Genomic DNA, 26,201 nt, shown 5'->3' with positions numbered 1-26,201 from the left:
TTAAAAATCTTCGAACTTATAGACGTCACTCTGAAACAAGCAATTTAATATAAAATACGCTGCTAGTGTTGCAAAATATCCCAAAAGTGGATGGCAAATTTTGAGCATCTGAAATCACCAGATGACTTACCTCGCAGCGGTTAAGCCTGTCTGTCGCACCTCAGCATCCCAACTCAAGGCAAGTATTAAGGTCACAGGCGCGACTTTAGCGCGTGGGTCTCATAGTTAGAGTCATGAGTCTGGCTGGAAATATCTTTTTCATTGCGTGAGACGGTTATATGTTTACACTGAGCTATTAATGTACTTAACGGGCACACGGTCTCCGCTGGTTTATTGCAAATTACGGTACAACATAACAGCGTAAAATAAAGGGAGCTACAATAGTTGAAGTCTGTAATGAGCTTATAACGTATAAAAGGCATTACAGTAATAAAAAGCGATGAAATAGAATACGACAAAAGTCAGATTGTTAAAAAGAGGAAGAGATACGGGACAGTAGCTGACATATGCTCATGTGCCAATATTCTAGATAATGGCATAAGCAATAAACACCTTGGATAGTGCACAGAATAATATCAAAAAATCGCTAAAGAAACCACAATGAAAGAAAACATAGTGTTGCACATAATCAGCGCCCTCTGTTAGAGCTAACGCAAGAATTACGCATAGGCGAGAAGTGGTTGAAGGAACGTGACCGCAATGCGTCACAAGCAAATGAGTATAAGCTTCCGAACTGCATCATTACCAGTCTATGGCTGCTTTACTTTATAATACATGTAAACAAAAATAGGAAAAAAGAACTGTTTTTGCTCGGTTACAGGGTACAAGGGGCCCTCTGGCGGCCACTTTCCTCCAACCACTTCTCGCCTATGCGTAATTCTGCCGTTAGCTCTAACAGAGGGCGCTGATTATGTGCAGCACTACGTTTTCTTTCATTGCGACTTCTTTAGCGATTTTTAGAGTTTTTTTAATATTATTCTGTGCACTTTCAAAGGTGTTTATTACTTACGTCATTATCTAGAATATTGGCACTTGAGCATATGCCAACTACTGTCGCTTAACTCTTCCCCGTTTTAACAATCTGACTTTTGTCGTGTTCTATTTCATCGCTTTTTATTACTGTTATGCCTTTTATACGTCATAAGACTTCAACTATTGTAGCCCGCATTATTTTACGCTGTTAAATTAATCATTGAAAACTAGTGTATGCCAACATTAGCGACATCTGGTGAACTTAAAACACAAACATCTTGTGGCTACTGTACGGTAGCTTGTTTTGAACAGTAGTACTACTGACAACATGACTCGTGCATATGATGCACTTTTCATTACGGTCTATTTATTGTTTTTAAGCTGTAGACAATCTGCGAGTGTATTTATGTTTTTCCCATTCTTTTGCTACAGATCTGATGATGGTCATTATAGACCGAAACCGGTAATCTGTTAACAAAAAGGTTTTGACCATAGACGTAAATTAAAGGAAATTTATTTGTCTTCCACTTCTGGGGCATTTCCAGACGTTTCCGACCGCATGTGTCTTGTATTAAATTACCTGTCTCAGCCAAATCTAAATCACTATGAATTTTTTAAACGTTAATAAGAATCACCCTGTATAGTTCCCAAGTCACCTTATGGCGTGTGGCTGAGGATACTACGCGTAGCACTGACATTTCCCCCTCGTCCTGTTCCAATCGCGCATAGTTTGCCAGGACAACGATTGATGCCCTCACGGCCTTTCCGTGAGAAATTCGTAGGAGGAAGCAATATGTTGCTTGACTCTTCTAGGAGCATAAGATGTCGAAACATTCCTAGTAAACCAAAGCGTGTGCTGATGGAGTTAGCTGGGCACCTCTGAGATGCTGATGCGCTTACTAAATGAACCTGTAACTAAAGGTGGCGCTCTTCCTCGAACATTCTTTATTTGCTCTTTCAATAATGCCTGGTACGGATCCCACACCGACGATCGGTGTTCAAGTGTTGGCCGACGAAGGTTCTGTGTGCTACCTTCTGTGAAAGTGGACTGCACTTCCTGAGGATTTTTCCAATAAATCTCCGTGTGGCACCTGCCTTTTTACTATTAGTTTATGTGGTCATTTCACTGCACATCGCCCCGTATGCATACCCCTAGATAATTTGTACACATGACTCATTCGCGTGACGACTCTACAAACGTGTGACTACGGACCTTTCTGCTTGTTTAAGTGCGATACGTTACATTTCTTTATGTTGTGCCAATCCCTGCACTAAGCATCGATCCCCTGCAGTTTTCCCTGCTTTCCGCTACTGGCCTTAACCACTGCCACTCGTAACATCTATGAAAGATTTACTTAATACTCTGGTCACCAGCAGCAGTGCTCAGAAAACAGTGCATCGTACAACCATTGTAAACTGTACTCTCAGCGTACGAGGGTAGTAATGGTGTAGGCCCTTCCACCTTTCGCTGTGGTGTTGAGGGGCAAGCAGACGCAATTTCAAAGCGCCTGACTTATTTGACTCCTAAGACTGCACTGTTCTGATTTGTTGTTTTATTTCACACTGTCCATTTCGGGACATCCCGTACTATCATTAGATGTACTTCAAAACTTTACTATGTCACTCGAAAATGAGGCATATCTACTGTGGGAATCCATCTGTAGAGCCTGTCACCATTCAAGGACAGCGTCAGTACTTACCTGAAATCCCTGCAATGCCACAAAACCAAACATACCATCTCCGCCATGTAAAGGACCACTGAGGTTTATAGTTGTCTTTAGTGTTTCATAATGCTGAGGTCTGATACCCAAAGGACGTAGCTATTGATACTGTTCGTGGGCGCCTAAAAACTTATAAATTATTTTTTGGTATGATTTACGACTTATTTACGACTTCATTCATATGCTGGACACCAGGCCACACTGTACATAGCAACATTATAAGTGCATTCATATGAAATGTAGTATAAACATTTTGCACTCGAGAACGGGGCATAAGATGACATTAATTTTCAGAGGATCAGTTGCGTCAGGAAAGATACGTTTAAGTTTTTCTCACATTCTGGTACCATTTCAAACAAAGAGAATAGTGTGGTATTGTTTTATTCCCTCTATTGTAACAGCATTCTATACACGTTTAGCCAGCCGCGGTGGTCTAGCGGTTCTAGGCGCTCAGTCCGGAACCGCGGGACTGCTACGGTCGCAGGTTCGAATCCTGCCTCGGGCATGGATGTGTGTGATGTCCTTAGGTTAGTTAGGTTTAAGTAGTTCTAAGTTCTAGGGGACTGATGACCACAGATGTTAAGTCCCATAGTGCTCAGAGCCATTTGAACCATCTAGACACGTTAAATTATTTCTCACATTTTAATACAGTTGTAAACAGAGAGAACAGTATGTAATTATTTTTATCTGGACTATTTTAACAGCATGAATCGCCTCGCTTTGACCAGTTTCAGCTCGCAAGACCCCTGTGCAAGTACTCCATGGCAAACAGCATGACAGCAGTTATGTCAGCGGGAACTTCTCTAGCTCTCTCGGTATTGCTGTGCTGCGGCACTTCCAGCAGGCAGCCCAGCCGTGCACGGATTACGTTGGCTTCACGGTTCTTGCTGGAGGACTGGCTTCGTCGCCTTGATAATGTCAGCCAGCATCTACTAACAAAGATCGGCTCCATCAACTCAATCTAGATGCTCTCTCAGTTGAAGTCTCCCTTTTAATTCTCCACATTCGTTCAGCAATGCATCTACGTGACTACTCTGCAATTCATACAAGGGCCAGGAAGAGCTTTCTTCGAACTTCTCTACCGTTGCACTCTCCAACAGCGCTTGGAAAAATTAACGCTTAATTCTTTCTGTACGAACTCTGATTTCTCTTATTTTATTATGATGATTATTTTTCCGATGTAGGGTGGCGACAGTAAAATATTTTCACATTCAGAGGAGAAAGTCGAAGATTGAAACTTTTGTCTCAATGATTGCAATCCCAATTCGCTTATGGCACTGTCTCCGCTATTTCGCAATAATACAGCGCAATCCGCCCTTCTTTGAATTTTTCCAGTATCCTCCGTCAATCCCATGTGTTAAGGATTCCGTACAGCACAGCAGTACTCTAGTAAAGTACCAACACGCGTACAGTAGGCAGTCTCTTTAGTAGATCTTTTAATCTCCTAAGTGTTCTGCCAATAAAATGAAGTCTTTGATTTGCTTTCCCACTAACTTATCTATGTGATCGTTCTACCTTATAGTGATCGTAATTGAATTCGTAGGTATTTAGTCGAATCAGTCAATTGCTTTGAAGCAACACTTTCTTCTGTGTCTAGCGCTGTTACAGTAATACCATATGACAGGGTATAAGGAATCGTCATCTTCTGGTTCCACCTCCAGCCTGGATCGGTATCGTCATCTACGGATAATAACAATAGACATGACGAAATTGTAATTTCGGTCTTAGCCGGAATCAGGCATTGAAGTAATTCAGCGGCGACAAGTGAAAATTTGTGCCAGACTGGGACACGAACTCACGGTTCTCACTTTGTACGAGAGGTTTCCGTAACTGCTTCGGTTATCCGAGCACGCTTCTCATCCAACCCTAATTCCCAACTTGTCGCACTCTGTAGACGTTGCGTTCCCTGTCCGTTACCCTCATTGCTTGCAGCCTCACACTGATTCCCGCAAGGGGTTGAACGAAGAAGCATACGCACTCAGTGATCATTAATTGGTGTAAAGTTACATATTTTTTCAGGAAATGATCATTCAGTATGGATGCAGTCTTCCAGTTCTTAAGGAAATCAGAGTGAGGCTGTGAGCAATAAAGACAATGGCCTGGGAACGGTACCACTATAGTGAGCGACAAGTTAGGAATTAGCGTGTACGTGAAGCGTGCTTGGAGAGCCGAAGCGGTTAAGGCTAACGCTCTCGTAAATCGCTAAATCCGAGTCCTAAAGAACGGAAACGAAGCGCATAAATAATACTTTCGTTACAACAATTTCTCCTGACCGTTTACTGTTTCTCATGTCAGTTTGAATCTGCTTAAGCCCGAACAAATTTGTAAATTCACCGCACTGAGTGACTTAGAAATCACATTTCTATTTTTTCCCGTATATGTTTTGTACCATTTATTCCGGCGGAAGCCTAAGATCATTAAAAGAAATATACGTTGCAGTGTAACAAAGAGTGAATGGCAAGTAAAAAATGTTACAATTCCTAATGATGCCCTAAAATAATGGTCGCCTTGCGTAATACCTTAGCTGCAAACTTTAATGGGCTACGTTTAATGGTTTATGGAAGATTGCTACCGTCTTCGCTATTGCCCTGAATACAATTCTGCTATTAATAATCTTTATCAGGTATCCGATAACAAGTAGGTGAATGGTCTTATATTGTCTCTTCCTCAGTAAACCAAGTGGAGTATTCAAACAAATTTCGTCACGGAAGGTCATTGGCAGAAGAGCACAGGATTAGCAATGAACTCACCCTGAGTAGCTACCAGTCTTGCTTTCAAAGCGGACGAACATGGAGCTGCCGCTGGATACGAAGTCGTGCTTCTCCATGGCCCTGGAGAAGGTGTCGCAGAAGGTTTTGATAATTCGCGCGTCGTCCGCCCACGACGCGTCGTACAGCGTCAGAGACTCGCCGCAGTCCCCGTCATAGGGCTGGATGGGCGCCTCTATCGTGTTGATTCGAAAGCTGCGGACAACACACTGCCTTCTTACCACAGTCATGACGAAATCACAAAGGACATAAAAACATGGACAGTGTATTACACAAATTAATAAGCAGGTTTGGCTCCATCATGCAGATGACGAATAAGGCTAAAGTCTCAGGCTCCGACATTACGGAAGGACTTTGACAGTTGCAGCGTGGCCCAAACGTTGAAAGATCTGGTTAAATTTTTAGGGATCAAAGAGGTGCGATGAAAAGAGTATACGCGGCTGTATGAAAGTTATAACAGCATCCGAGAAAGATACAACAGTTCGTATCACTATGAGCAGGAAAGTGGGCAACATAAAAAGTCACTGCGAGCAACGCATTGACCTACTTATTGTGCTCAACGCGCCAAAGTCATATTAGCATTTTATAAAGGATAGCGAAAATGAAATTAAGTCAATAAGTGTCCACAGACATTTGATGACAACGTAATCTAAAACAGTGGGAAATAAGATAGAGCAGTCAAACGTAGTCTCGGCACGAGTTACTGAGGTGAGGAGAGGATAGTTAGCAAAGGACATAAGGTTTCCTGGCAGCAATGATCGCCTATTCTTACTCGTTGTGCATTATATGTTGAGGTTTATACGAATAATACGCATGTTCTGGAAGACCTAGGTGACACACGGTAGAACGTTCTTCTTACCTGGTATAACGTAAATTCGTGGGAGCTGTTACACACAGTGGTTCAACGTATCTATTTTAGCTATTTACTGTACTCATACATTATTATGCATATGTGGGTCACGTTAAGATGTTCGTTTGAACCAAGCTGGTTCTCTGTTAAAAATACATATTTCCCAACTTTAGGTGGCTCCATGCCGTTCATAAAAGAAATTGAGACGTTAGTGACATATGTGAAGAGTAATGAAACGTTCTTGGGGGAACTGTATTGCTTTAGAATTGGTAGTAGCAATAGCAGTAGTAGTAGTAGTAGCACAAATCTTTATGCCTCGCTGAGGGCGTCAACACTGACATTGGATTATTGATGACTGCAACATATTGTCTAGTCGGAAGAGTCTCGTTTCGAATTGTATAGAGCGGATGAACGTGTACGGGTATGGAGACAACCTCATGAATCCATGCATATCAGTAGCAGATTGTTCAAGCTGGTGGAGGCTCTGCAATGGTGTAGGGCGTGTGCAGTTGAAGTGATGTGGGACCCCTGATACGTCTAGAAACGACTCTGACAGGTGACACGTACGTAAGCATCCTGTCTGATCGCCTGCTTCCATTCAAGTCCATTGTGCATTCCGACGGACTTGGGCAATTCCAGCACGACTATGCGACACCCCACACGTTCAGAATTGCTACAGAGTGACTCTTCTGAGTTTCAACACTTCCACTGGCCACCAAACTCCCAGACACGAACATTATAGAGCATGTCTGGGATGGTTGCAAGGTTCAAAAGAAATCTCCACCCCCTCTTACTCTTACGGATTTGTGTACAGCCCTGTAAGATTTATCGTTTCAGTTCCCTCCAGCACTACTCCAGACAGTAGTCGTGTCCAAGCTCCATCGTGTTGCAGCACTTCTGCGTGCTCGCGGGGGCGCTGCACGATATTAGGCAGGTGTACCAGTTTCTTTGGCTCATCAGTGTATTATGCAAGAAAAGTTCAACAGCTGAAGAACCTGTCCCAAGCTTAAGTGTTTTAATTTCATTGTCTCCACTACGACTGGCTACGATACTTTTCACAGCTTGAGGCGTATCATGTTTTAGCTTTTCCAACATCTGAAGAGGTCCAGAAGCTTAAATTTGCTTCGTCTGCATCATAAGTAGGTCACATAGGTATTATGGAACTTCAGATACCTCAACATAAATCCAGCAAGGAATTACAGTAGCCAATTCCACAAGCGCAAGCGGAACGGAAGAGATCCAGCAAGGCATTACAGTAGCCAATTCTACAAGCATAAGCGGAACGGAAGAGATTTATGCAGACTACAAGTTGTTGATGTTGTTGTGGTCTTCAGTCCTGAGACTGGTTTGATGCAGCTCTCCATGCTACTCTATCCTGCGCAAGCTTCTCCATCTCCCAGTACCTACTGCAGCCTACATCCTTCTGAATCTGCTTAGTGTATTCATCTCTTGGTCTCCCTCTACGATTTTTACCCTCCACGCTGCCCTACAGTACCAAATTGGTGATCCCTTGATGCCTCAGAACATGTCCTACCGAACGATCCCTTCTTCTGGTCAAGTTGTGCCACAAACTCCTCTTCTCCCCAATACTATTTAATACCTCCTCATCAGTTATGTGATCTACCCATCTAATCTTCAGCATTCTTCTGTAGCACCATATTTCGAAAGCTTCTATTCTCTTCCTGTCTAAACTATTTATCTTCCATGTTTGACTTCCATACATGGCTACACTCCATACAAATACTTTCAGAAACGACTTCCTGACACTTAAATCAATACTCGATGTTAACAAATTTCTCTTCTTCAGAAACGCTTTCCTTGCCATTGCCAGTCTACATTTTGTATCCTCTCTACTTCGACCATCATCAGTTATTTTGCTCCCCAAATAGCAAACCTCCCTTACTAATTTAAGTGTCTCATTTCCTAATATAATTCCCTCAGCATCACCCGATTTAATTCGAATACATTCCATTATCCTCGTTTTGCTTTTGTTGATGTTAATCTTATACCTTCCTTTCAAGACACTGTTCATTCCGTTCAACTGCCCTTCCAAATCCTTTGCTGTCTCATCGGCAAACCTCAAAGTATTTATTTCGTCTCCATGGATTTTAATACCTACTCCGAACTTTTCTTTTGTTTCCTTTACTGCTTGCTCAATATACAGATTGAATAGCATCGGGGAGAGGCTACAACCCTGTCTCACTCCCTTCCCAACCACTGCTTCCTTTTCATGTCCTTCGACTCTTATAACTGCCATCTGGTTTCTGTACAAATTGTAAATAGCCTTTCGCTCCCTGTATTTTACCCCTGCCACCTTCAGAATTTGAAAGAGAGTATTCCAGTCAACATTGTCAAAAGCTTGCTCTAAGTCTACAAATGCTAGAAACGTAGGTTGGCCTTTCCTTAATCTTTCTTCTAAGATAAGTCGTAGGGTCAGTATTGCCTCCCGTGTTCCAATATTTCTACGGAATCCAAGCTGATACTCCCCGAGGTCAGCTTCTACCAGTTTTTCCATTCGTCTGTAAAGAATTCGCGTTAGTATTTTGCAGCTGTGACTTATTAAACTGATATTTCGGTAATTTTCACATCTGTCAACACCTGCTTTCTTTCGGATTGGAATTACTATATTCTTCTTGAAGTCTGAGGGAATTTCGCCTGTCTCATACATCTTGCTCACCAGACGGTAGAGTTTTGCTAGGCCTGGCTGCCCCAAGGCTGTCAGTAGTTCTAATGGAATGTTGTCTACTCCCGGGGCCTTGTTTCGACTTAGGTCTTTCAGTGCTCTGTCAAACTCTTCACGCAGTATCATATCTCCCATTTCATCTTCATCTACCTCCTCTTCCATTTCCACAATATTGTCCTCAAGTACATCGCCCTTGTATAGACCCTCTATATACTCACTCCACCTTTCTGCTTTCCCTCCTTTGCTTAGAACTGGGTTTCCATCTGAGCTCTTGATATTCATGCAAGTGGTTCTCTTTTCTCCAAATGTCTCTTTAATTTTCCTGTAGGCAGTATCTATCTTACTCCTCGTCAGATAAACCTCTACATCCTTACATTTGTCCTCTAGCCATCCCTGCTTAGCCATTTTGCACTTCCTGTCGATCTCATTTTTGAGACGTTTGTATTCCTTTTTGCCTGCTTCACTTACTGCATTTTTATATTTTCTCCTTTCATCAATTAAATTCATTATTTCTTCTGTTACCCAAGGATTTCTACTAGCCCTCGTCTTTTTACCTACTTGATCCTCTGCTGCCTTCACTATTTCATTCCTCAAAGCTACCCATTCTTCTTGTACTGTATTTCTTTCCCCCATTCCTGTCAGTTTTTCCCTTATGCTCTCCCTGAAACTCTGTACAACCTCTGGTTCTTTCAGTTTATCCAGGTCCCATCTCCTTAAATTCCCACCTTTTTGCAGTTTCTTCAGTTTTAATCTACAGTTCATAATCAATAGATTGTGGTCAGAGTCCACATCTGCCCCTGGAAATGTCTTACAATTTAAAATCTGGCTCCTAAATCTCTGTCTTACCATTATATAATCTATCTGAAACCTTTTAGTAACTACCAGTAACACAATTAATAGTGAATGAAGTGCAGTAACTTTCAAATTATCCATTAATTCGCCATCTAATGACTTCAGTTACTCGACTTTACAATATGTAGTTAACGACAGAGAGCAGCAAAGTGCTACATTTACCAATTCAATTATTTTCCCACCAACGGTCACTGACAACTTCACACTATCCTTCTCAGCCATTGTTCATGGGAACGTATTTTACATTCAAGCTCGCTTAACAACTGCAAATAAGTACTAATTTAATAAACTGAAAATACCTCCACATTATAAACAGGAACTCAATGAAGTTACTTTGTCCACCCACACGAGAGAACTGGACAGGATATGCTGGAGAGGTATGATTTGTTTGCAAAACGCAAAGCTAGCAGCGCTCGTCGTGGTCGATGTTGCATTGCTCGCAGCAACGCCACAGCTGCAGTACAGGATGCCCGAGGCTCAACAGTGAGCATCGACTAACGTAGATTTTATGCATAAGCGTTTCTTGCGTTAGTATTACTAGTAACTCGTATCAATATTTTATGTAGTGTTAATAAATTTTGTGTGAAATGAACACTCCCTCCCCTTCGGTATGTCTGCACAGATGTCAGTTATTCATAAGGCGAGCTGCGGAAAAGTCAATGTAACTTGATGAAAAACCCTGCAGTTGCTTCATGTGACTAACGGAAGGTGTAGTGGGGAATCACCTGGTCGCACTTCAGTTTTGAAAACGTGTGAGGAAGGAACTGCATGATCTCAACCCAGCGAAATACTTTCCCTCACATTTATATCCATCAGCCCCCTCACCCTTCGCCGTATTTCTCTCCCAGAACACAATACATCCCATAATGCAGTTCTGCTGCATTTAGATGAAATACACACATTTAATACTCGTTCTTAACTCACATCACTCAACAGTAAATAATAATTTTATGCCTCTAAAATACTGTTTTTAATAATCAGCGATTTTTTCATCTTTTACGACTTAGAAACTGTTAATCCTAGAAAGAAAATGAATAGGAACTTTTTGTAGGATATTTAACGTAGCCTAATTTTCTACTGAAAAACATGTTCGCTAGAAGCCACTTTGTAACTGTTATGTAAGAAAAACATAAATAAAACCGTTAAACCCCCAACCTCCCCAACCCTCCTTTCCCCCTTACACAAACACCCGGTGGGGCTTTTAATATGTAGTTCATGATACTCCCTTCAACAACTGTACAATAATTTAGTACTATATGATTTTTCCCTAATTTTCTTTCGTTGACTGGAGTACGACGGGGGACGAGCAGGTAGGCAGATTGGTAAAGAGCAGTACGTGGTAAATAGCATCAAACTTCTGCTATCCAAACAAAGCTGAAAGAAATGTTAAGAAAATTTGTCCGTGTCTGATCTGGTACACTTTACATGCTATACCGTCCATGTACTACACTCATGCTGTAATGTTAAAATTTACTGGCACCGGCTAGAAGAAGAGGTGATTACACAGCCCAGGAAAAGATAGGTCGATATTTTATACAAATATAGTTCATATTGAATCTGCGCAAATGCTTAAACCTATTAACCCTGGATTTCTGTAAGAATATTTGTTAAAAATTAATGATTTCTCATGATTTTCCTCTTTGTACCCTTATATGCTGATTGCTCATTTCCAGCTTCCAACTTAGTTTACCAGTAACTCCATGTCTGCAAGATACCCAGTGTCTTCTCTGTGGACCAGCCTTGAGCACTTTACCACTTACTATGGCTTCGACAACACTATATTGATTTCAAAGGAAAAGAAAGAAAAATTATGCTTTCTTTATTTTGTGAGTAAAATCGATGAGAGAAAGCCACTGCGATTGTATTACGTAAATAATATCCTACATCGAACATGCTCCACAGACGAACATTGTAAATGTTAATAAAAACCACCACAGCTTTATTTCTGGTATGTTTCTTGCGTCACAACCGGTTTCGCTGTGAATGAACATCTTCAGGTGACACAGAATTTTCACCAACAGTCTTCGTCATTAATTGCCATAAAGTGGCAATAGTGTTCCGCTGTCCTGACTTAAAGTATTCTAATCGCTTTATATTTAGACAATAAGTCATGAGACCGGTACATTTCTAACACTTTATGAAAATTAGTTAGTATACTTCAGTATCACTTACTGCAATGCCTTCCGGACATGTACTCGTATTTTGACAGTTTCCTGCATTATCAGTAATGGTAATTCACTGCTAGATTCACAAAAGACTGCGTATTTGGTAGATAATTTTATCTGACAAATTTTTATCCTCTGCGTCGCGTTCAGAAAAGGTGATTAGAGGGGAGTAATGGAAGCACTTCTGCGATTCGAGACAACTTAATATTATTGCCAACTCTGATTCTGTATTCCTACTTAAAAACGCCCATTAAAACGTGCTCCTCGTCAGGTCGGGAAAGCCCAAAGACTGTCAATCGCCCACCGTGTCGTCCTCTGCCTTGTGGCGTCATGTGGATGCGGTATAGGCACACCGCACCCAAAAAAAAAACAAAAAAAAAAAAACCATTGAACAACTTAAATTTGCCACATAGCTACATAATAGTCCTTTTCTCTTCAAAAATTACTGTGGCTATTCATGCGCGTGATGAGCATCTGTCGACTAGTTTAGAGTGTAGTAGTGTTGAGGACTGTATAACGCATGAGAGAGTATGATTCGCTCAGTATTTTTTATATGGGAAAAAGCTCTACCCCAAATTGGTTTGGAAACACCTTTCTGTATACCCTTATTCAATATGTAACAAATAAATAATGCTTCCTATTTATTCGTAAATCGCCATTTACAAATATACTCTGTTCAATAAAGTTTAAAATATAAATCTCTCAAGGTTCAGAGACTATATCTATAGGATGTTTCAAAATCTTAGCATCAGATGCCTAATGATGACAGATAACGTCATGGAGAACAACTGTCGTAAGAGACAAAATGTTTTCTCGCGCGTCCCGGCCACACTAGGCGTCTTTTATCGTTGTTTATGCGGCGTAAATTATGCGGGGGCAGGGGATAGGCACTCTTCGGTGTGCCTATGCAATGTGTTTCCTTTAATACAGTCATTCGTTTATAAAATATCATTCTTAAGGTTTTCTTCTACATCTACATCCATACTCCTCAAGCCACCTGACGGTGTGTGGCGGAGGGTACCCTGAGTACCTCTATCGGTTCTCCCTTCTATTCCAGTCTCGTATTGTTCGTGGAAAGAAGGATTGTTGGTATGCTTCTGTGTGGGCTCTAATCTCTCTGATTTTATCCTCATGGTCTCTTCACGAGATATACGTAGGAGGGAGCAATAAACTGCTTGACTCCTCGTGAAGGTATGTTCTCGAAACTTCAACAAAAACCCGTACCGAGCTACTTCCTTTGTTTTCGGATTGCATTTCCTTAGGATTCTTCCAATGAATCTCAGTCTGGCATCTGCTTTACCGACGATCAACTTTATATGATCATTTCATTTTAAATTACTCCTAATGCGTACTCCCAGATAATTTATGGAATTCACTGCTTCCAGTTGCTGACCTGCTATTTTGTAGCTAAACGATAAGGGATCTATCTTTCTATGTATTCGCAGCACATTACACTTGTCTACATTGAGATTCAATTGCCATTCCCTGCACCATGCGTCAATTCGCTGCAGATCCTCCTGCATTCCAGTACAATTTTCCATCGTTACAACCTCTCGATACACCACAGCATCATCTGCAAAAAGCCTCAGTGAACTCCCGATGTCATCCACCAGGTCATTTATGTATATTGTGAATAGCAACGGTCCTATGACACTCCCCTGCGGCACACCTGAAATCACTCTTACTTCGGAAGACTTCTCTCCATTGAGAATGACATGCTGCGTTCTGTTATCTAGGAACCCCTCAATCCAATCACACAATTGGTCTGATAGTCCATATGCTATTACTTTGTTCATTAAACGACTGTGGGGAACTGTATCGAACGCCTTGGGGAAGTCAAGAAACACGGCATCTACCTGTGAACTCGTGTCTTTGGCTCTCTGAGTCTCGTGGACGAATAGCGCGAGCTGGGTTTCACACGACCGTCTTTTTCGAAACCCATGCTGACTCCTACAGAGTAGATTTCTAGTCTCCAGAAAAGTCATTATACTCGAACATAATACGTGTTCCAAAATTCTACAACCGATCGACGTTAGAGATATAGGTCTATAGTTCTGCACATCTGTTCGACGTCCCTTCTTGAAAACGGGGATGACCTGTGCCCTTTTCCAATCCTTTGGAACGCTACGCTCTTCTTGTTGGAAATGACTCTATCATTTTAGTGCGGTTAGTAGTATGCAGCTGCAGAACACCCATATGGAGTCATTTATCGCTTCTAGACGTTTGATGCGAAAACTGAAACACCTGTATAGGAAGCGACACACAGGCATCGGATGACTACAAGTAATGGTCCTAGAACCTACTTAGGACGTCTGGGCTGTCCTCTTTATACCATCAACACCACCTGCACTGCAAATACCGTTTCCACCAACACCACCGCCACCAACACCACCACCACCACTACTACTACTACTACTACTACTACTACTGTCGCTATTGTTGTAACGTTTGTTGGGACTGTTCTGCGACTTTACAGATACCAACTTTTACATCTCTCCAACCTCAGTTACAATCACATGACTGTCAAAACCATCTTGAAGGAGAAACATGGCCATTTCTGCTTACCACCTCCACCCTACGTGATGATCAAATTGTCGTTCCTCCTCGGTAATATTACATGAGATTATTTGAGATATATGCAATTGTTAGGCTTAGACGCGTGTTAGTGTACAGTGCATTCCCTCTTCCTTCCCACACATTGTCGTGTTACAGTGAGGCAGCCTGGTACCTGGGGAAGTAGAGGCGCACGACCTGTCCGGGCCGGCCCTGCAGCAGGTAGGTGCAGGAGGAGTGGGGCGGGTACCAGTGGGCGACGCTCTGGAAGATGCCCTCCTGGTCGGACCCCAGGTCGTCGCCGGTAAGCAGCCAGTCGCACGTGCCGTTGCGCACTCCCGCCAGCTTCCCGTGGCCCGGCCAGCTGCCCACGTTGAAGTGGAAGCCAGTATTGAGCAGCGGGCCCGCCGGAGAGCTCGAGAACTCCACCAGCAGGTCTTCCGAAGTGCCGATGATCGAATATGGGAAGTGTCCCATCCCGCAGAAGACGCCTGCAGTGTAAAAAGCAGAGTAACCACAGTGGACTAAAACAGCATACGCCAGCCAGTAGCATCTTAATTCGTGAGCTTTTTATTTTGTTTTCGTTTCTTTCTGCAATACCGGTCATTAAAATTCCAACGCAATGAAGGAAGCAAGCAACAAACTCAAACCAGCATGAAGTATATTACCGACGCGGGCATGCAACTGATTAGCATTTCGACGCAATCACACAATTTAAGTAGCAGTAACGCCATCTTCATTCTGCGTACAAGGAAGGATTGCATATTGGTGTTCTGATATCACTTTTGTGTATTCGTTTTCTCTGATCCAGGGAGCTTATAGGCTCCGCGCGGTACAAATGCGCCAGAGGGCTTGCTGAAGGAGCAGGCGTGAAGCGGCGAGTGTGTCTTCAGTTTCGGTAGGGAGTCAGTTCAGTTCAGTTCCATTTATTGCTCCGAATTTTAGACCTGTTATCTGGAAACTCTAAACAGGTTGTAAGTATTCAATAATGATGATGAAGGACAATGTTTTATATTATGAATATAATAGTAAATCATGTTATCAGCAACCACTGGTAATATTAATATAAAAATAAAACACAGCACTTGAAAAACACGAATAAATAAAAAATGTATTTAAAATAAAAAGACTTAAGGCAAGTTCCAAGCGAATAACTTCCATCTTACACTTATAGATATGTTACTGGAAGCCTCGGAAGAACTCGGGCTGGGGCTAGTACGGTCTTGATCCATGAAAAGCGAGTAGGATGAGACAATCTTCATGCCTGGCAAATGTTTAATGGAAACGAAGTGTTCTTCTTTAGTTCTACTCTGTTCGAGACTGTTTCTTTAGTGAATGTGTGCCTTCGTCTACGTGTGACATGGTATGTTAATCAACGTGATTAAATTGCATTGTCCTGAGAAAGTGATAGAACTATATATGAAAACAGCAATGGGTATCTATTTTTGAAGCTACAATCATAATTTACATACATCTGTTTTCATGTGTCTACTCTGAAACACAAAGAAATGTTTTCCCAAAACTATTTTTTTGTCGAGCCATCTTGGAACACAGCTTTCTTAAGCATTGAGGTCGAATGTACAGTGGAGTGCTGTTTGCGGCTACGATTAATGCGGGGCAGATTCCCTTGTCTTTACCTACTGTATCTGATTTGTGATCGGATTTAAGAGGCTGGTATTTCATACACCGAAATGTTTTTGTACCTTATATGTTTTCCAAATCTACGTTGTGTAGCTGGTCATTGTATGACTATGCCACATGGCTCATGTAAAATTAGTCTTATTTCTCTGGTAAAATTGTATTCTCGGGATCTGATAATAATGATAATAATAATAATAATAATAATAATAATAATAAGGTTAAAGAAAATCAGGTATTCTTATTTCTGTTTCGTTCCTTTCACCGATTTCTTTAAATGAATTATTACCTTTCAAGATGACAGTACAGGCTATCTGTAAATTATCCTTAATTTAAGACTTTTATATCTTTAAAACCATAGTAGATATTAACAAATGGTTATAAATATGTGATAACTCACAACGTTTTGTTTCCTCATTCATACACATCAGTGTTCGCACATTTAGCGGCACGGATAATGCCTGGTCGCAATTCCATTTGTCTCCACGTATAATTGAAGATCTCAACGGCGACACGTTGAAAAGACTTGTGAATGTGTGCCTACAAGTTTTGCGCAGATCTCTAACCTGGGTTCAGCACTCTAGAGTGCTGGGAGTTGGGGGAGTGGGGGGAAGGTGCCATCAAATTGGACCATCTCATCCAAGTCACCTATCCGGAAACTTTCCTGAGATTTTTCAAGTTCAGTTTTGCGTCAAAGCTGCGTTATCTGGAAGGTAAAAAGGCTTATAATATGTTATCAGATTTCGAAAACCATTTTAAAAATCTAGTACAGTTTTAAAGTTAATAAAATATTAAGTTGTAGAGGTAATTTATGGACACCCTGTATTGAGTAACCATGAAGATTTTCACTACTGCCTTGTATATGAATAACAAAAGATGCCGTTTTATGCCTTCAATTCACTCATTAGTTTGAAGATAACCATTTTTCATGTCGTATGCACTGTGCGACCCAGCAAGGCTTTTTGCTACTTTAGTCAGTTATGTTCATATCACGCAAGGTAAGATTGCCTTGAGAATTTCAGAGCAACTGTTACTTCGCCGTTCTGCAATGTTTTACGGTAACTTTACGTTACCAGCTCACAACAACCAAGCGTTATAAATTTATAACTGAATGCATGATTTGATATTTGTACCCTGATGATTAGGTTAAATCTAGAGGTTATTTATGACATCTAATGTTAGGTTCATTAATGAGAAAGTTAACTGATCAACAGCAAATCATTTCAGATGCCACATAATATCCGTTGTGCGAAGTACGTATGTCTGTGATGAATTATAGCTGAGAGCAGTCAGATCAAAAATAAAATTGTTTTCTTTGGGGCTCTATTCACCTTAAAGTGAAACTTTAATATCCATTTTCAATTATTCGTAGACACCACACAAATTGTGCTCTCTTATTTGACGTGCCAAGTCGCTTAAATCCCACTGATACTACAGACCAGTCACTTCCTACCACTAACCATTAAATTTCTCCATTCATTCTGCAGGTTCTGTGATTCTCTAAAACACTGGAGGAGAGCCTTGGTAGTTGTCAAGCTTGTAATGAAATTTCTTGATGGTCACAGCGTCGTTGGTCCTAATTTATGTTGTGAGATCGGAATGTCTAATCGACGAATACAAGAGTCCAGGTGTAAATTAGTGAGCTCCTGCCATCTCGAAGTGGCCTTAAAATCTTTCTTTGCTCACATAGTTAAGTCTATCGAGTTGGGAAGTTATCTGGAAGAACAATTCAACGACGACAGACTACAAATACGACTTCGTAGAATTTAGATACATGAATTGTAATTAATGCCGCTGATCAGGCACGTCCACTGTGTTTGCTGACACCGTGTAATACTCGAAACTACAGACTTTTCGCCAATCAAATGCAGTTCGTGTGGACTCAGCGTTCTCATGATCAGTGCTGGTTTTCTGCATCCTCCACTGTGTGACCCTCAGTTTCTCTCCGTTTGCAATGCTACATCATTTCTTTCAGCTATGGGAGCTCTGTGACGTCTTAACAGATACTAATTGTTTGTTTCCCACTACTAGGATTTATTTTCATGTTTCTTATTTTATTGAACAATGTCTACAGTAATTGTCTATAGTGCACATACGACAGTAAGTCGAAGCATCCTTATGTAGACTTGTTAAGAAATGGTACATTTTTTCATGAGGTTAAGTAATATTGTCGTTAGGAAATGATTATGCCGAGAATAGTTAAAGACATGTTAGTCTTAACGGATTATGACCTCGTGACTCTCTATTTCAAATTGGACCTCTACAGCATAACCAGTAATTTATTTGAAGCTTCTTCAGCGATAGTCGACATAAGCGGCGTGCTATATTGGTAATGCCGCGGAAAATTCGTCGCCTTAGAGCAGCTTCTTGCCGTCGACGTCAGAAATATGGCACTTTTAGAGGAAGCCGTGGAGGTTTCCGCCCCATCGCCCTGTCACTGATACATTACGCTCCACCACGCAGTAAGGCAAAGTCAGAGCTTTCTATCGACAGAAAGCCTCACTATAAAAAGAAGGGAGTTCGTCTTACGTCGCGGCTCTTAGAAAGAGACGACCACCGTTTTCGTGGCGTAACCCGAATTATGTATTCTCACAGAATTCTGTTTGTTCCTCTTGTCATATAACTACGGTAATAATACAGTTTAAACATTGCAAACTCAAGAAATAATTCTTAACATGTGCTTCATATTTTACAATCTCTAAACGTCAGTTTTCTCGTAAGAAAAACACACTTCTGCTCATCTAAATCGTTCACTTCTGCAAAAATTGCGTTTATAGAACTTCGTGAATTTCTGTTTTGTTTTCGTTTTCCAGTTGCTAATAGGCTTGATATATCAGCTGAGCCCCGTAGGCTCATGCTAATACCTCCATTATGTTAAACATGCCTTGCGCATGCCTTGTATATAAGATCTCCACATTTTCCGTCACTATGATTTTACTATTTAGGGTGTAGACTATCAACAATTTAGGCATAGCTTCTTGTCGTCTTCTACCTCTCCTCGTTACACGGATATTTCATCGATGAAATCATATTGAAATGCGGAAATATATGTACATTTCATATAATTCTGTAGTTTTATAATTTCATGATTTGCTAAAATCGTTTGAACACTTCGCTCTTTCTATGGTTTCCTATATTTTAAATGCCCGGAAGGAAAACCACGCACGGATCCAACACTGAGATTGTTTTATTCTCATTTTCACGACATTAGATATTCAGCAAACAATGTTCCTGTAACAACGTGTCCTAAAAATAGATAATCGCTGCATTGCGTGACTGTGGGTGTAATTACAACGCATGCGACTGGGTGAATTCAGATGGAAGTTCTTGGTGTACCTTTGCGGGTGAAGCCTGAGAAAGGCGTTTGAATGCAATCTTCGAATCTGGCCCGTGGCTCCAGTCAGTTGGGACACTCGTCTGCCCAAACGCTTTACACGTGCCATAACGTGATTAATTGCTCCGGACTCACTAACAAGGGAAACTAGCTTCGAAACTGGGAAGTTCAATGAGTGGAAAATTCTGAGGCGAGGGAACCGGGAATTGACTCTCCTGTGTTCTGACTGGAGGAGACGTCTGCTCCACTGGTAATTTCGTCTTGCTGATGATCACTTAGGTCTCTCCAAGTTTGTTCATTCTTTCTGCACGGAGGGAGGCGGGTTCGATTTTATCCTGAGTTAGCCTGTCGCTGTTCCACGATCAAGAAATTAAGTAGTGCTACTTCTGTGCATCCTTGACGGTGATTTTGAATGGGCGTTACTTCAGTTTTGAGTTATGATACTGCATTAACAATTGAATTAATTCGTTAGGAGAAGTGGGTATTAATTTTGCTGGCGTTTTGCACAGATTCATCTGGAATTTGTTCCATAATCGGTTACGATTCATTTTATTCATCGACTACCCAGTTAACTTTCATGATTCTTTTCGCTGCGCGTTAGAGGTAGGCTTTGACGGTTCAGTCTTTATTGAAAAACGGTGAATTTTGCTTTCAGTTGTTCTGTGAGTTTGAAACTATTGGACGCGCCTCCATGTTGCTGTACTTAGTCCACCCAGTTCTTGCTGAATAATGATGATCTTTACGCAATTACAGTTTGCTTGTAAGGAATTTTGTATGTAGTCCATGTTAAATACAGTTCAGGAGTGCATCCCCCTCTGTGAATAAATGTCCTTCATGCTGCTATGCAGTTAAATTTCACTACAGTGTGCATAGCAAACACGCCTTCCCTTCCCCTCACATACTCTGTAAGAGAAAGCTACTAAAGCCTGATTGATCGATCCGAAGATCAACAGATTTCTGTTTCGCGTTTTGTTTAAGACCAGAACTCAATATTTATGGAAGTTTAGATAGCTTGGCACAATATTTGTTCAATAGTATGCTCGCGACTACGAGAAGTCTCTGTTACAGAGCGAAAGTTTGATCCACCAGAGAACTAAGTGTCGATTTTTTTACACAGGGAAAAAGAGTGGGCAGCCGGCTTCTAACGTATCTTGGAACGACTTCTTTTACCGTAGCAGGAAATGATATTTTGGTACCTGTGCCTTACAGTACCGCCATGATGTGCTTAACGCGTTTGTTACAGCTTTACTATACGTAGCGCGCTTGCTGGCGGAAAGGGTGCCATAAAAACTTTGGCATTCTTCAAATTTCAAACGAAGCCTTCCAAGAAGACGCTGGTATTCGGCTAACACTCAAGAAATTTCATCAGCTATGGCCTCTGTTTTATCCATCTAAATTTAAAAATCGCACTCTTACATTATTGTCAACGCTCCAAACATAGCTAATTATGGAGTAACCTCACATCTTCAAACTATGACTTGATATTTTGCAAGGATAACTGTTAGGATGAATGTCGTGTTTTAAAACAACTGTGCACATGCACTGCTTCATGTCTCTTATGTGCAAGTCGACAATGTGCGAAACATACGGGTGAGAATAAATAGACAGTAATGCGCTAAATTTACATTTGTTGATTTAGAGAAAGCTTTTGATCAAGCTGATTCGAACAAACTATACAAAAATGTGAAACTAACAGGAATAAAATACAAGGAGTGAAAAGTTAGTAAAATTGGTACAAAACCCAGGCTACAGTAATAAACTGAGGGACAGTAGTTGAGAGGATGAGATAGGATTGTAACATCCCCCCCCCCCCCCCATTTTATCTACTCAGTGCACTGAGCGAGTAGTAAGGGAAACCAAGGAGGAATTTGGAAAGATCGTTCAAGTTCAGGAAAAGGAAAAGAAAAACTTCAACGTCTACAGACGACATAGTAACTCCTTGAAAGACGACAAAGGACTAGAAAGAGCATTTGATCTGAATAAATAGTGTTTTGATATGAGGCTCTTAGTTGAGCATCGAAATCGGTAATGGCATGTTCTTCAACTAAAGCAGGGGACGCTAACGGAATTAGACTGGGAAATGAGTCCCTTAAACTAGTACATGAGTTCTGCTTTTTGTGCAGCAAAATAACTGACGATTCCAAAGTAGAGGGGATAAAAATTCTGAGTGGTATTAGCAAGAAAAGGGTTTGTTTAAAGTAGTTATTTGTTAAAAATCGAATAATGAAGTCTTTTCTAAAAGTATTTGTCTAGAATGTGCGTAAGTGAAGTCTGGGCGATAAGCAGCTCAGACAAGAAGAGAAAAGAAGTAGTTGTCACATGGTGCTACAGATTAGATATATGGACCGAATAACTAACGAACAGGTACTCAATCGAAAACAAGAAAAATAGAATTCATCGAAAAAGTAAGCAGTTTCAAATGGAGGCAGGTGATTTGCGCAGGGAAGCAGGGTCTTTTACAGGATAGACTAGTGTGAAGAGTTACTATCAAATCAGTGTTCAGACAGCAGACAAGAACAACGACAACAACAACAATGTTCACCTATTGGTACCAAACATGTACATACAGGTGAATCTGGACTTACAACAAAGAGTTAAAACAAATTCCTGTGCCGGCCGCTGGTGGCCGAGCGGCTCTAGGCGCTACAGTCCGGAACCGCGCGACCGCTACGGTCGCAGGTTCGAATCCTGCCTCGCGCATGGAAGTGTGTGGTGTCCTTAGGTTAGTTAGGTTTAAGTAGTTCTAGGTTCTAGGGGACTGATGACCACAGAAGTTAAGTCCCACAGTGCTCAGAGCCATTTTTGAACCAAATTCCTGTCTTCGTTGTAAGTTGATACTGTGACACCGAATGTAACATCTTTCACAGATATAGAAATATTGGAATTTATTGCTCATCTTCGTCTACTATTTGCAAGATACCATCCCTGAAAAGAATATATTAAGTTTCGCATGACTGGTTTTCTGAAACGATGATGACTGTTTTGTTTTTAATACCGTAATGCAGGTGCAGATTAAGTGCAGACTAGAGGTGCAGCGGCACTCACCGATGACTGGTGCGCTCTCGTTCTTCCCGTCGTACACCTTAATGTAGTCGTACGGGCAGTTCTCGGCGCCCGACGAGATGGGCCTCATGGGACAGGTCATGATGTTCTCGCAGCGCTGGCCGTCGATGTTGAAGACCTCGTTCTCGATGTAGAGCTTGATGAAGGGCAGCCTCGTGTTGAGCTGGTAGCGGCAGTGCAGCCCCCTGGGGTAGACGCCTGGGTAGGCGGGAGACTGCACGTAGCACGTCTGCAGGCGGCAGTCGCGGAACACGCGCTCGCAGTAAGACCTGCGAACACAACAGGACGTCCGCTCATGCCGGGGCAGAAGACGTTACCGCCCGCTTTTATCGCTGCCGCGGGCAGTTTCCTCTCCTCTGTACAGGCGAGCGCCCTAAACACGGGAACACACCGCGCGTAACACTGCTGTGACCTAGTTCCACCCAGTACCTGCTGCTGACAGCATTGTGAGGCGTTGACGACCGCGGTTCGTATCTATGTCGATGCGATACGTGCTGCGGGAGTGTGGTGAAAAATTATAAATTAACATTCTATCGACAATTTTCTGCTAATAATAGGGATGTAATTAGCACTTCAGCAAAGGTACGAATTCTAGAAGACGTGGTCAGAAAACTAGAGTGAAACCCTATAGTCAGAAGCCAGGGCAGATCCACATGTCCTCTGATATATCCATTTTGCGGACGAAAGCCTGAGCTGAGGCGCAAAAACTACAGTTACATCAACGGACATGAACAGTCATAATTTCTTTCTGGTCAAAAGTTAGAGGACAGCGCCAGTATTACGATTTTTGTCTGCTAGCATTATAGCCGGCAGGAGTGGCCGAGCGGTTATAGGCGCTACAGCCTGGAACCGCGTGACCGCTACGGTCGCAGGTTCGAATCCTGTTTCGGACATGGATGTGTGTGATGTCCTTGGTTTGGTTAAGTTTAAGTAATTCTAAGTTCTAGGGGACTGATGACCTCAGATGTTAAGTACCATAGTGCTCAGAGCCATTTGAACCATTTGGACACTTGTATATGCACGTAGTCCCAACTGGACCTTTCATGTCAAATGGTGAGTTCACACTGTGTCAACGTCTGAAGTGAATAGTCTAAATGGGATTGTGTGCATACACAAGTGTCTTTAATGTCTTAACTTACATTTACTGCTCTGAAGACGGCCACATGGTGACCGAAATCCAGATCTGCAATACACATCGTTGCGAGTGACTGCTGTACTCTGAACGTCCTGAAATAAATACAGCCGCTAGGCGCTATTTTTTTCCCTAAGGAATCGAGACTGATATTATTATTCTAAAGTTACTCTTATTACCTATTTGGGACAACGTGGCACTATACCTGCTGTAATAGACGATGACCTGGGAAGGGTAATTGTCATCTCCCGTGCTCTTCTTTCTGATTTCCAAATAGCTGAAGTTGCATCCCATTTCTGTCGGACCAGTTTAAGCCTTACGTCTGTCATTCCTGTGTTGTCTGCAGTGACAGAGGTCACTTCTACTATTAGCAGAGGCATCCTTAGCGATGTTCTAAAACAAACCACCCACTGATCGGACTACTGATTTTGTGTAAAATACATCACAGGTAACGTTTGGCTTAAAATCAGTGAGTCTGCCAACGCTCCTCTTAAAATTATTTACAAGTGGACAATGCAGTGCCTATTCTTGAGAAATATAGCACCTTATCATTATTAAAATTATGATGGATTATTGCAAAACTGATAAGAGAAATTTACGAACGTACAGTTTCGCGGCGATATATATCGATTAAATTCTCTCTGGCTTTCAGCCGCGTCATGTAGTTTAAAATCTACGAGATTTCTACCGAGTACTCCACTGCCATTGTCAAATGGAGACACAAGTGTGGTTGGTGCTGCCGTCCTTAAATAGCAGGCTGTGACGTTACGGGAGCCCAATCCAGTGCCAGGTAAGGAATTGTTCTGGGCGCGCGAGAGAACGGCGTTAATGAGACAAAACAATTTCCTTCTTTACCATGTTGTTAGGGTTAAAAGATATGAACCACAAAATAAACTATACTCTTGTGAGGTTAACAGAAGTATTATCGCTTATTTATGTCCACGAGGGTAGTGAAGTCTTCTATAGACTGAAAGGCAAGCAAATGAGTCTTTGTTCTTTCTTAACTACTTCAGTAGGTGTTCCTGTAGGCTGTTTCTTTTAGTTATACAGTCTTCTCGACAGCGACGACACAATACAGAGACTCCGTTTATTATATTATTATTACATTATTATTATTATTATATTATTCTTACTGCGTTACCACTGTATGAAATAGAGAATGAGACAGCAATCTCCCACAGCAATGTAGGGTACATTATATTACCGTATGAACGAGTGTCATAAGAGTAGATAGGGTTTATGCATACACCAAAAACGTGGAGCGTAATGTAAGGAGGCTGTAAGTAGGCTGTATAGGTTTTTATGTTGGTAGCGCCACGTAGCGCTCTGCTTGAAAATCACTGGCTGTGCTGTGTGCAGTCTGTGGCTGGTTGGCATTTTTGGAATATTCGCCATTGTAATGTTGGGCAGTTGGATGTGAACAGCGCGTAGCGTTGCGCAGTTGGAGGTGAACCGCCAGCAGTGGTGGATGTCGGGAGAGAGATGGCAGAATTTTGAGAGTGGACGATCTGGACGTGTGTCCATCAAAAATAGTAAATTTGTAATACGGTATATCATGAACTGATATGCATGTGATGACTTTTGAATATTATTAAGGTAAATACATTGTTTGTTCTCTATCAAAACCTTCCGTTTGCTAACTATGCCTATCAGTAGTTAGTGCGTTCAGTAGTTAGAATCTTTTACTTAGCTGCCAGTATCGGCACTCGCTGTATTGCAGTAGTTCGAGTAACGAAGATTTTTGTGATGTAAGTGATTCATGAAAGGTATACGTTATTGTTAGTCAGGGCCATCTTTTGTAGGGATTACTGAAAGTCAGACTGCGTTGCCCTAAAAATATTGTGTGTCAGTTTAGTGTTGTTCAGAATGTAAAGAGAGAAATGTCTGAGTACGTTCAGTTCTGCTCAGCTGTTTGAAAATCAAATAACGTAAGAGGTTTATCAGCACAGTAATTCATACATTTTTCTAAGGGGACGTTTCAGGAATATCTTCCGGCAAAAATGCTTGTACTCCCAGTATCTCCTTCTAAACGGACAAATATATTTCGACAGGATTTTGAACACAACGTAATGCAATTGATGAGTTTATGATTGCGAGATAAAATCTTGAGTTAATGCTTCTTGATGTAGTACTCAAGAAATAATAAACGAATTTCGTTTGGTATTTCAGTATGGCATAACAGAGCTATACCGTTAACATTGTAAAGTATATTTTTAAGGACTGAATGTATTGCAACAGTAACAAAATCTGTTCAGAAGTAGTCCTTCTCCCTGCTGAGGCACATTTTCGAAGTTTAAAACAACGCCCGATGTTTTGTAAACTGCTTAAGTTTTATATGTTTGAAATACATTCTTTTGGCAAAAGAATTAATGCAATTGCTGATTTCAAGCAATTGCTGATTATATGTAGGTAATCACATAACGTTCACTATTTTACTCACGATGGTTTGGGAACACTGCAACTGTTTTCG

At 41.5% G+C, this 26,201-nt stretch overlaps 1 protein-coding gene across 1 annotated transcript in view; it reads right to left on the bottom strand.

Moving 5' to 3' along the window:
* Positions 1-26,201, bottom strand: part of LOC124594051 — a 120,962-nt gene that overhangs the window by 34,276 nt on the left and 60,485 nt on the right. Inside the window, exons 3-5 of the mRNA XM_047132401.1 lie at positions 22,582-22,868; positions 14,740-15,055; positions 5,444-5,656 (exon numbers count right to left, since the gene is read on the bottom strand). Coding sequence (XP_046988357.1) covers positions 5,444-5,656; positions 14,740-15,055; positions 22,582-22,868 — 816 coding nt within the window. The remainder of the gene's footprint in view (positions 1-5,443; positions 5,657-14,739; positions 15,056-22,581; positions 22,869-26,201) is intronic.

Source organism: Schistocerca americana, chromosome 2 (genome assembly GCF_021461395.2).
Source record: "Schistocerca americana isolate TAMUIC-IGC-003095 chromosome 2, iqSchAmer2.1, whole genome shotgun sequence".
NCBI lineage: Eukaryota > Metazoa > Arthropoda > Insecta > Orthoptera > Acrididae > Schistocerca > Schistocerca americana.
Note: the sequence above shows the minus strand (reverse complement) of the source record. Positions and strands in the feature narration are given on the sequence as shown.